The sequence below is a fragment of the Oncorhynchus tshawytscha genome, linkage group LG20, assembly GCF_018296145.1.
Source record: "Oncorhynchus tshawytscha isolate Ot180627B linkage group LG20, Otsh_v2.0, whole genome shotgun sequence".
In the NCBI taxonomy this organism is placed as follows: Eukaryota; Metazoa; Chordata; class Actinopteri; order Salmoniformes; family Salmonidae; genus Oncorhynchus; species Oncorhynchus tshawytscha.
The window spans coordinates 24,409,890-24,422,411 of NC_056448.1; the positions used below are offsets into that span (position 1 = coordinate 24,409,890).

Genomic DNA, 12,522 nt, shown 5'->3' on the forward strand with positions numbered 1-12,522 from the left:
CCCACAAACAACAGGTGGGAAAAGGCTGCCTAAATATGATCCCCAATCAGAGACAATGATAGACAGCTGCCACTGATTGGGAACCATACCAGGCTAACAAAGAAATAGAAAACATAGATTGCCCACCCTAGTCACACCCTGACCTAACCAAATAGAGAAATAAAAGGATCTCTAAGCCATATTCTAAAATTAATAAAATGTGGAAAACGTCAAGGGGTCTGAATGAACACTTTCCGAATGCGCTGTATAGCCAAGTTATTGTTACTCATTGTGTATACACAGGGTACCAGTACTGAGTCGATGTTCAGGGATACAAGATAATTGAGGTAGATATGTACATATAGGTAGGGGTAAAGTGACTAGGCAACAGGATTGATAATAAACAGTAGCAGCAGTGTATGTGATGAGTCAAAAGAGAGAACAGTCTGTGGCTGGAGTCTTCGATAATCTTTAGGGCCTTCCTGTGACACCGCCTGGTATAGAGGTCCTGGATGGCAGGAAGCTCGGCCCCAGTGATATACTGGGCTGTACACATTACTCTCTGTAGTGCCTTGCGGTTGGATGCCAAGCAGTTGCCATACCAAGTGGTGATGCAGCCAGTCAAGATGCTGTCAATAGCGCAGCTGTATAACTTTTTGAGGATACAGACACCCATTTACATACAAAGCCTTGTATCATAGGACTATCACTGGATATTAATTCAACTTGTTACAGTCTCTCTACTTACTTGTGACTGTGAACGCCACAACACAAAGATGAAATAATGTATATCCACAACAACTAATTGTAACTCATCTGCTAAATAAGAATATGGATGATGTGATTGTCTGTTTTCAATTGTGAACCCCTCTGTTTTTGTGTAATTGTGATGATCTCTACTTTTTTCCAAATTGGTTTGTGGTTTTCTATGATGTCTTTTGAAATGCCAGAGTAATGAGGGGGAGAAAATATAACCGCTTCTGTATTTCAGAGGCATACGCATTATTTTCAGTCCAAAGAGTTTGCTGCTGGCGATATATGTATATTTAATTGGGTGTCAGTTGGCTCCCTGAACACTCACTTGTACATTCTGGGGGCTCCTGGTCTCTAACAACTACAGAAAGCCGTAACATGTATTCCTGGTTTGCTAAACACCCCAACTAGTTAACAAATTATGATATATCTATTTATGGTTTTATACAGGAACCGTGTTTGAAATGCAGATCCATAGGTTCAGGAGGAATGGATACTTAACTATTCTTTAAACTTCATGATAGATTCAGCCTATGGATTCCTATAGCCTACAGTCAGGTCAGGTGGGGCAGAGAATGATGGATAAATGGGGATCATTAGTGAGGCAGGAATCTGCTTTAGAGGAAAGTATATGTAGTATTCAAATAGATGGAAAACTTCTGGTGTGTGTGTGTGTGTGTGTGTGCGTGTCTGCGTGCGTGCTTGCCAGACAAAAATAGTAAATTACATCAGTTATTTGGCTCTAGAAATAATTGCAGGCCGGTGGGCCCTTATTGCGTATCATAATTTTCTAGATACTGCAAGGCCCCATTTGTCAATCATTTCACCCTGAAAACAAATGTCTGGAGAACATCTTACAAACGTCCTAACATGGTCCTCAATTATGTCCTTTTAACTTGCAGGGAACTAGACAAAGGTCCAACAGAGAACGTTCCCTTGGGACCATCACGTGATGTCCTGAAGACTAGTAAAATGAAAGTCCTGAGAACATGTAAAGATTTTCAAAAAAGCTATTGACATGGTCCTCAGTGATATCCTGGTAACTTACAGGGAACTAGGCAAAGGTCCCCCAAAGAACGTTTCCCAAGGACCATCAAACCATGTCCTGAAGAGTAGTAAAATGAAAGTCCTGAGAACGTCCTAAAAAGGTCCTAACATGGTGCTCAGTGACTGACATCCTGGTAACTTACAGGGAACTAGACAACAGTCCCCCAGAGAACGTTCTCCCCATACACTTAACCTAGCACCTTGCCCATGCTAAGCTTAAAGTCTACCTAACCCTCTACACATCGTTGTTTCCACATCAGCTACTGTAGGCTTGCTTCATGTAGTCTACGCATAGGCCTAGGTAACTTTGCAACATCACCAGGTACTATAGCCTATGGGTATGCCTATATAAAATCTCTGTGTTAGGCATGGCCATTTAACTATGGGTTTCACCTCTATAATTTATTTTGGCTAATGATATAGGCCTATATTTTAACCTGTGGACTAACATTGTTTTCATTCGAACAAATCTATTCAGAGATGCCAGACATCTCCAAACTGTGCATGTCTGTCTGATGCACACTGTTGCACCTGTAACTCTGAAACCGAGGTCACAAAATGAAAAGGGTGTCATAGATTCAATACTATGCCCATTCTATGTGGACTGAATTAGGCGCCTTTATTCTCTCCTCCCTTCCCTGGCTAAATTCCTCTCCACTCTCTCACCGTGCGTCAGTCTCAGTTTCCAATGCCCTGCGCAGGGAGCGCAAGCCTACCTCCGTTTGCCGGTATTGCAGTGTTGCAGAGGGAATATTAATTGAACGGATTCATTTTCTTTGCCCCGTGGGTATCTTGAACATTCTGAGATAAATAGCCTACATACTCCTATGCCGGGAAATATAAGTTATATGTATTTGTAAATAATTGTCGGCGTAATGTGGTCCACTGAGGAACAGCAATAGCCTATGACTGAAATGTTTTTTCAGGACGCGGATCTTGGTGGAAACTAACTGCAAAATTCCTCAATGTTTTTATTGGCATCTTCTGCTCTGTGTGATATGTGTTTCATGTGTTTACGCGCAACAGTGAGGTAGACTTCTCTTCCATTCCGTTTTGGAAACGGATGCGAGGGATCCGGACCTGGGTGATTTATTTGGTGGTGCGGGGGCAGGGACCCGTGTCTGAGCGCTGCATGAGCAGCGAGTGGCAGGGCATGATGTGTCAATTTTTTCGTAAGTGGAAATCCGTGCGGCGCGTTTGGATTATTTCTCCAGAGATGCTCCTGCTGCCTATGTTTTGGTTTTTATCTCAGGCTCGAGCGGCACCCTCTCTGACGGCTGAGCAGATGGACATGGGGGTGGTAAGAGCCTATAGTCTTTCGACACTTTTACAATGAATCTTTGAACCTAGGCTACTGCAGTGGACACACATCTTTATGGGTTAAATACGTAGCCTACGCAGTTTCTGGAATAATATAGCTGAACTTTTATCCACATAGGCCTACATGCAGGGCTGTTGAAATAAACTACCTCATAGTTCATCATCAGCATATCAACATGATGCCATCTCTGGTGTGTAATTGTAAGCTAACTCCTGCGCATTCAGTGAACATTGAGAAATCAAATAGGTTGCTTTATAGTCCATGGCATGGCAGTGATGGGGAAACGTCACATTTAGTTGTAACCTAGTTATTGGCTTCAATCATTTAGAAACAGAAGTAGGGCAGATAATACATAATTGGGAGTGAGTAGACTATCGTGCGTCCTGTAGTTTCTCCGGAGCGTTTGCCTAATATATAAAAAATACATGTTCTATGAAACCAGTCTCACTTTGGGTAAATATTTTAATGGTAGGCTTATGATAATTATTTGGGCATACTTCATGGGCTATTCTATGTGAGCGATTGCTCCCTTAATGTCTGTCAGTGGTCAATGTATAGGCTAGATGCCAAGCTCGTTTGAGAGAAAATAGCTCTGCATGGTTCTCTATAGCACTGTACAGCTTGTAATAAATCTTAAAGTAAGGATAAATACAGGAATGACATATAAATCCAGCCCTGTATTTATCCGTGTCCACTTGCACAATGTGATGTATCCTACAATTCCTGTGTCATAATTATATGTAACCTGGTCTCAGAGCATTTTGTTTCATTCTGTATGTAATTTCGAGTATGATATGTACCTTTGTATGGGGTTTATTCATTTGTGTATGTCCATCATCCATTTCGTATCATATGTGAAGAATAACAATTCGTATGATATGGTACGAATTTGCAAAACATACAATATGTTCCTATTTGCAAAACATATGAGATGTTACGAATTCCCATTTGTTGTGGCTAACGTTAGCTAGCTGGCTAAAGTTAGCTAGGTTAGGGGTTAGGGTTAAGGTTGGGCATTAGGATAAAGGGGAAGGGTTAGCTAAAAGGGTTAAGGTTTTCCCAAACTTGTTCCTTGGGACCCCAAGGGGTGCATGTTTTGGTTTTTGCCCTAACGCTACACAGCTGATTCAAATTATCAAAGCTTGATGATTAGTTGATTCTTTTAATCAGCTGTATAGTGCTAGGGCAAAAACCAAATCGTGCACCGAGTTTGAGAAACCCTGGGTTTGTGGAAGGGTTAGCTAAAATGCTAAGTAGTTGCAAAGTCGCTAAAAAGTAGTAAGTTGTTGAAAAGTTGCTAAAATGCTAAAGTTGTCCTTGATGATATTCAAACATGCAACCTTTGGGTTGCTAGACGTTCGCATTCTACGTCCACACATGTCTTATGTAACTATACCAAGCGTAGCATATCATACTAATTTGAGTGTCCCGGATGTAGTTTTATATGTTACATCTAGTCTATGAGACCCTGCTGTGTGGCCACATTTATGCACATGCCACATAACCTTGTATGAATGCTTTGAAGATTTAAAGACACAAATCAGAATCATGACTGTCACATCGCCTTAGGGTGGAGAGGTGAGAGAAGAATTTGCTACCAAAATGTTAGCAGATTTCAAACACAATATCGCCCAAGTGTGTAATCATGGAACCATAGGATTTTGGGGCTCATGGAGAAGTGACCCCTGAAGACATGTCTTACTGTGTGAAATTGCATTTTACTGAGTGGTTCAATATTTCTGCTCGCCAGAGGAGCCACGGGTGATGGTGAAACGATGGCGAGGATGCTCATGCCTCTCAGGTAGTTGACAAAAAATCACCATTAAAATTATCCATTCATAGGTCATTTACACTAATAATCAAAGCATTGAATTAGTTGAGAGTTGAGAAATTCTCTAAATGGCCCTCATTTACCCATTAAAGAAGTTGCCCAAAGCTATTTGATTTAGACTGTATTATCAGAGTAAAATATATATTTTCTCATTCAGGCTTGTATTCAATAAGCACTATCCAAGCTTTATAATGATTGCCCATTCTATTGAGAGGATTATTATCATCCTCAAATTACTTTTGTACAGCATTACAGTAATCTGTCCTGCTCCTACCCTACCCTACTCTACCCACCCCACCCCAAACACCTCTCTCTCTCTCTCTCTCAATTCAATTCAAGGGCTTTATTGGCATGGGAAACGTGTTAACATTGCCAAAGCAAGTGAAATAGATAATAGACAAAAGTGAAATAAACAATAAAAACGAACAGTAATCTCTTTCTCTCTCTCTCTATCACTCTCTCTACCTCATGTAAACACAACACACAATATGTAGCTGTTCCTCCCTAGTTTTCAAAGTTCATTCTCTAATATGGAGACTGTAGGGGCAGAATATGATATTTTCTCAGTGATAGCCCATAAACAAGGGTCACACAAAGGTTTTTTTCTTGTGCTGACCTCCACATGACCCTCTTGGAGCCCAGTGAGTGGTGTAGGTGCTGTAAGATCGCACATTTAGCAAAGCTGCTCCATGTCTCTGTGTAGCTGACACATTAAACCCAGTGGAAACTCTAATTGCTCAGGTGTTACTGTGTGGACCAGGGCCTGCTGGCACCATTGCTGGGACGTGTCAGTGCAGAAGTTGACCAGCTCAGCGGGTAATAGGTTGGCAAATGACTGAACCTTATCAGTGTAGCACAGCAAGGAAGCAGAGGGCTTAGCGAGGGGATAAATCTGCACAACCAGTCCATCCACACCACATGCTTTACAGCAGAGATGTGATCAGGTGATTACACAGACGATTTAACGTACAATACGTAGAAGTTCCCACTACAGGAGGATGTTGGTCAATACCCTGACAGACAGTTTGAAAGACTTCTGTCCCCTGGATTGCCACCCCATCTCGCCTCCTTCTGCGGCCGGCTGGGTTTAAAGTAAGGTTTGCATGGGGCAGGTGGGTGTGTTGCTCACTGAGAGGCCATTTCCCCTGCTCAGCAGAACCATGTCTGAGACTACAATGCACCAGGGGCTTGGGGTGAGCCCCCCTTCAGACAGCCCACCAGAGACACACCAGACACTGTCTCAATGTCGGGATTATTGTAATTGTACGTCACATGCACAGTCCAATATGCAATTTCACAACATACGTCAAATAGACACATAAAAGGTCTAATCAGCACTATATGCTTTCTGCCCATCATATCATTTTTCCAATGTGGTTTTCAGTCTGCTGGTACTGAGAGCCCTAGCTCCCCAGGGGACAACTCTCACAGCTCTCAGACTTCTCTTTAGATGTCATATAGGCCAGTTGAGGAAGCACTGCATTTCTAATCAGCCAGCAAATCACTATTGTATAGGACATGTATTCACAATGAATTGCAGTAGAGAGAAAACAACGTCTTTTGCAAAACTGGAGTTGTTATCACACCCTATATTTAGTCACAGCTCTTATGAGAAACAGTGTGAAATGGTTCTGGCTGAAATGAGTGAAATGTGTGAAGATATGAAGTGATACTGTTTGACTCTTTCATCCTGTTTGGAGATAGGCAGGATGGTAACGACCATACCTCACCAGCCTGTCTCTGTCCTAAAGTGGAGAATCTCATTTTGCTGAAATTTCTTTAATATGACAGCACCATCTGGTCCCATCTTCAATGGAGTGGAGAGGATAGGAGGATACCACTCCCAGAAATATCTCACACAGCCCCGCCAGGCACACCAGCACAGCCACCCTCATGAGGACACTCCCCCCTTGAGCACCACACAGTCCAGCCGTGCCACTTTCTCTCAACTCACTCTGTCCCACCTATAGTGCTTCTCCTCTGGAACTCTATAGATAGGATGCATTCCTTCACCAACACCTGGCTGTTCCAATTACCCAGAGATGCGTCGTCAAGAGAGGGATGAAAAATAGGGATTGATTGACGGGTAAAGGAAAATGGGTAGGAGTTAGTGTGGCTCTGAAAGGAGCAATCAAACAGAGGCACAACAAAGTGCACACCAAACAAAAAAAGCTGTCACCACTTAGACAAGGGGCCCACATGAAATCAAAATTGTCTCTGCATCTGGGAAGGAACTGTCTCTCTGGACTAATGCTTTGGGGAGAGATTTGCAACTGTGGAGAGGAGAGAGAAGTTTTTATTTAATTGTCCTCGTCAGCTGTAGTCGTGACCAACATCAAATCAAATCAAACTTTATTTGCCACAAGCGCCGAATACAACAAGTGTCGACTTTACCGTGAAATGCTTACTTACAAGCCCTTAACCAACAGTGCAGTTCAAGGAGAAGAAAGTATTTACCAAGTAGGCTAAAATAAAAAAGTAATAATAAAAAGAAACAAAATAACAATAACAATAACGAGGCTATATACAGGGGCTACCGGTACCAAGTCAGTGTGCAGGGGTACAGGCTAGTTGAGGTAATCTGTACATGTAGGTGGGGGTGAAGTGACTATGCATAGGTAACAAACAAACAGTGAGTAGCAGCAGTGTACAAGGGGGGGTGTTGATGTAAATTGTCCAGAGGCGATTTTTATGAATTGTTCAGCTGTCTAATGGCTTGGGGGTAGAAGCTGTTGAGGAGCCTTTTGGTCTTAGACATGGTTCTCCGGTACCGCTTGCCGTGCTGTATCAGAGAAAACAGTCATTAACTTGGGTGACTGGAGTCTCTGACAATTTTATGGGCTTTCCTCTGACACCGCCTATTATATAGGTCCTGGATGGCAGGAAGCTTGGCCCCAGTGATGTACTGGGCCGTTCGCACTACCCCCTGTAGCGCTTTGCGGTCAGATGCCAAGCAGTTGTCATACCAGGTGGTGATGCAACCGGTCAGGATGCTCTCGATGGTGCAGCTGTAGAACCTTTTGAGGATCTGGGTGCCCATGCCAAATCTTTTCAGGCTCCTGAGGGGGAAACGTTTTTGTCGTGCCCTCTTCACGACTGTCTTGGTATGTTTGGACCATGATAGTTCGTTGGTGACGAGGAACTTGAAACTCTCAACCCACTCTGCTACAGCCCCATTGATGTTAATGGGGGCATGTTTGGCCCAACTTTTCCTGTAGTCCACGTACAGCACCTTTGTCTTGCTCACATTGAGGGAGAGGTTGTTGTCCCGGCACTACACTACCAGTTCTCCGACTGTATACACAACATGTAATTGATGGGATTGGAACCAGGTGTGATGGAAGACAAGACAAAACCAATGGAAAATGAAAAATGGATCAGCGATGGCTAGAAGGTCGGTGACATCGACCGCCGAACACCGCCCAAACAAGGAGAGGGAACAACTTCGGCGGAAGTCGTGACATTAACACTGTTAACGGTTCCCTTTACTGTGGGAATTGTGATCGAATCAACGCAAAATTAGCCACTTTTAATGCAACATACCGAAACAAAACAAACAACGCAAGAGATTTTGTTGTATGCAGAACGCATCAGACACACACAGTCGTCCGTGTCAATGCAATAGAATACTACTCCGATGCGTTCAGCCCATACTCTACAGACCAGTGCGGCATAACCAATCATAGCTGCAGTAGGCCTACAGTATTTGGAAATAGACCATTGCCCAGTGGTGGGAAAATAACCCAATTGTCAAACTTGAGTAAAAGTAAAGATACCTTAATAGAAAATGACTCAAGCAAAAGTGAAAGTCACCCAATACAAGTAATTGGTTTTAAATATACCTAAGTATCAAAAGTAAAAGTTTGAATAATAAAAAATTCCTTATATTAAGAAAACCAGATGGCACAATTTTCTTGTTTTTTAAATTACGGATAGCCAGGGGCACACTCCAACAATCAGACATCATTTTCAAACAAAGCATTTGTGTTTAGTGAGTCTGCCAGATCAGGGGCAGTGGGGATGACACTTTGGTCAGGGAAAATGTATGGAGTAAACATAATTTTCATTAGGAATGTAGTGAAGTAAAAGTTCAAGTTAAAAAATATGTATAAATAGTCAAGTAAAGTACAGACACCCCCAAAAATACTTAAGTAGTACTTTAAAGTATTTTTACTTAAGTACTTTACACCACTGCCATTGTCATATATACATCTGTGCCATTCACAGTGCCATCTGGGCAATAGAGTTCATGAGTAGATGCACTTGTTTTGAGATAAAAGCGAGAACTGTGCACATTTTATTCATATCCTTTACTAGTTAGTGAGTTATTAGACCAGTTATAAATAATTTGTAGTCAGCAATGGGGGAGTGATTGCTTCCTACAAGAGCACAAACATGTACCTTTGTAGACATCTTTGAAAAGTGAGTCAGGTAAAGAGCTTTTTTTCATCTTAAATGGGCAGTGTTGTATTTTGAGACAGGCTTGAATAAGCTGTTCCAAATATTTTTTATTAAACACACAAGAATGGTGTATAGGTATACAAGACACGTATTCAATTCTTATCTAAACATAAAAGAGCATACAAGAACAACAAGACCCAGAGTTCTGGGTGTAGAACAAATAATACAAAACACGACATACAAAACAAGGACACGTAGAAAGAAAGAGGGAAGATGTCCCCCCCCACCCCACTTATTTCCCCCTATTCCCCCAACTGCTCGGGTGGCAGGGCCAGCACATGCTGCCCAAAGGTAGATTAAAATATTACAATTGAGAGTGCGTTAATAAGTACACATTCACAGCGCCGACTCGTCCAAGTAGGAGAGGAAAGGCTGCCAGATTTGATCAAATGTTGATAATTTATTGTTCAGAATATATCTAATTCTTTCTAAGTGTACAGTGTTTGCCAATTCACTGAGCCATAATTTGGTAGAGGGCGCTTCCCTCCTTTTCCAAAACAACAAGATTAGTTTTTTTGCCGAAATGAGACCGTACGAGATTAGTTGTTTTGGGGGGTTGGTTAATCCGTTTAGGGACTCAGATACTCCCAGGATTATCAGAAGCGGGTCTGGATCTATTGAAGTCTCCAAAACTTCAGAGAGGATCCCAAAAATTCCACACCAATAGCCATGCAAGCTAGAGCATAGGGCAAAGCAGTGGAGTAGTGTACCCTGCGTAGCCTGACATTTATCACATGTAGGGGATGTATCAGGAAATATCCTATGCAGTTTAGTTTTGGAATAGTGTAATCTGTGTAATACCTTGAATTGTATGAGACGATGTCTGGAATTAATGGAGCATGTGTGAATATACTCCAAGCTCTCTTCCCAGTCTGCCACCGAGATGTCAGTCCCTAGTTCTTCCTCCTATTTAGCCTTGATGGCATCTGTAGAAGGTGTGCTAACAGATTGAAAAGCATCATATAGACGCGATATCAGTTTATCTGAGGTGGGGCATATTTTTATGCATCCGTCAAACATGGAAGGTTTAGCATTCCCAAATGTTGGGAGGTGTTTTCTAACATAGTCTCTAATTTGTAGCTATCTGAAAAAAATACTTCTGGGAAGATTATAAGTTTCCCTCAGCAACTCAAAGGAAGCAAAGGTCCCTTCTATGTATAAATCCCCTATGGTACTTATCCCCAGCTCTCCCCATCACTCAAAGGTGTTATCAAGGTTAGAGGGGGCAAAGGAGGGATTCCTGGCGACAGGGAGCATGAATGACATTGGTCTAAGCTCAAAGTGGACTTTAATTTGCTTCCAGATTCGGACTGTGCTATGTATAATAGGATTGTTACAATAAAGTGACATCTCCAGATTGACAGGTGACAAAATCACAGCGCCAATAGAGAAGGGGTGACACTCCTCACGCTCCATACTAAGCCAGCTGGATGCTGGAAGTGCTTCATTCAGCAGAAACGTAACAACGCGGAGGTTAGCAGCCCAGTAATAAAATATTAAATTTGGGAGAGACAATCCTCCTTCCATCTTGGAATTACAGAGGTGTTTATTACCTATCCTGTGTGTTTTATAATCCCAGATGAAAGGATTGATAATTGAGTCCAGTTGTTTATGAAAGGATTTAGGTATGAATACTGGGATGTTTTGATATAGGTAGAGCAGTTGTGGGAGGAAGACCATTTTAATAGCAATAATTCTTCCGAGCAGAGAAATTGGGAGAGTTCTCCAAAATAGTATGTTTGCCTTGAGTTTTTGTATCAGAGAGGGGAAATTCTCTTTAAATAGTAAGGAGTATTGTTTGGTAACTACAATTCCTAGGTAGATTCCTAGGCCCGGGGTCTTGCCACTCTTTAGAGATTTAATTGTTTCTCGAATTTCATCAAGAGATATTTCCTTATTCAGGAAGTTAGAATCTTCCTGGTTCAGGGCAGGAAGATTACAGTCCTCCAAAAATGTTTGCATAATTAAGGGGTTAGGATCCGCTTTAGATGTATATAGAGTCTCATAAAACTGCCGGAATCTGTCATTGATGTCTTTGGGGGAAGAGAGTAATTCCCCAGATGCAGATTTAACTTTGTGAATCATTCGGTCACTCACATTTTTTCGAAGTTGTCTGGCGAGTAATTTGTGTGGTTTGTCACCAAACTCAAAATATTTTTGCTTGGCATAGAGGAAAGATTTAGCAATTTTAGTTGAGAGAATCTGATTATATTCAAATTTTAAAGAGGACATTTTTAATGTTTCTCCATAGATGGGCGGCTAGCATTCTCCCTATCCAGTAAGTGAATTTGTCCCTCCAGTTCTTCCAGTTTTCCTCTGTTTTGCCTACTCCTGGCAGCCTGAAAGGAGATGATACAGCCTCTCAGATAAGCCTTCAGTTTTTCCCACAATAATGCTGGGGAAGTCTCTGTGTTGTCGTTGGTATCAAAGAAAAATGTAATTTGGTCTTTAAGATATTCACAGAATGTTGGTTATGTGAGGAGCTGAGGATTCAACCTCCAGACCCTCTCGTTTGGTACAATGTCACCCAATCTCAGGGAGAAGGTGAGTGGACTGTGGTCCGAGATTATAATATCATGATACCTCACATTACAGGTATAGGGGAGTAGTCTAGCATCCAACAAAAGTAGTCAATTCGAGTGTAAACATTGTGAACATGAGAGTAAAAGGAGTATTCCCTACCCGTAGGGTTAGCGATCCTCCATATATCAAATAAGTTTGATTTTTTAATGTAGGTATTCAAGAATTTGCTTGAATAGGAGGTAGGGGTTCGCCGGGTAGAGGATCTATCCAAATATTGGTCTAGCACACAGTTAAGGTCCCCTCCAATGACCAGGTTAGTATGGGAGATATCTGGAATCAGGGCAAGGACTCTTTTGAAAAAAGAGGGGTTATCAATGTTTGGCCCATAGATATTTAGTAGAGTTACTGAGGTAGAGTGGATTTCTCCTATTACGATCACATACCGACCCTCTTTTTCTGCAATAGTGGTTTTATGTAGAAAGGGAATTCCTTTCCGTACCAGAAGCGCTGTGCCTCTCGTTTTGGCAGAGAAGTTAGAGTGATACACTTGCCCCACCCACCTACACTTAAGTCTGCTATGAGAGTTATTCTTCAGATGGGTTTCTTG

At 41.9% G+C, this 12,522-nt stretch overlaps 1 protein-coding gene across 1 annotated transcript in view; it reads left to right on the forward strand.

The window, feature by feature from the left end:
- Positions 1-2,466: 2,466 nt before the first annotated feature.
- The window catches only part of mmp17a (matrix metallopeptidase 17a), a 104,501-nt gene continuing 94,445 nt past the window's right edge, over positions 2,467-12,522 (forward strand). The window contains exon 1 of the mRNA XM_024382236.2: positions 2,467-3,079. Coding sequence (XP_024238004.1) covers positions 2,843-3,079 — 237 coding nt within the window. The 5' untranslated portion in view covers positions 2,467-2,842. The remainder of the gene's footprint in view (positions 3,080-12,522) is intronic.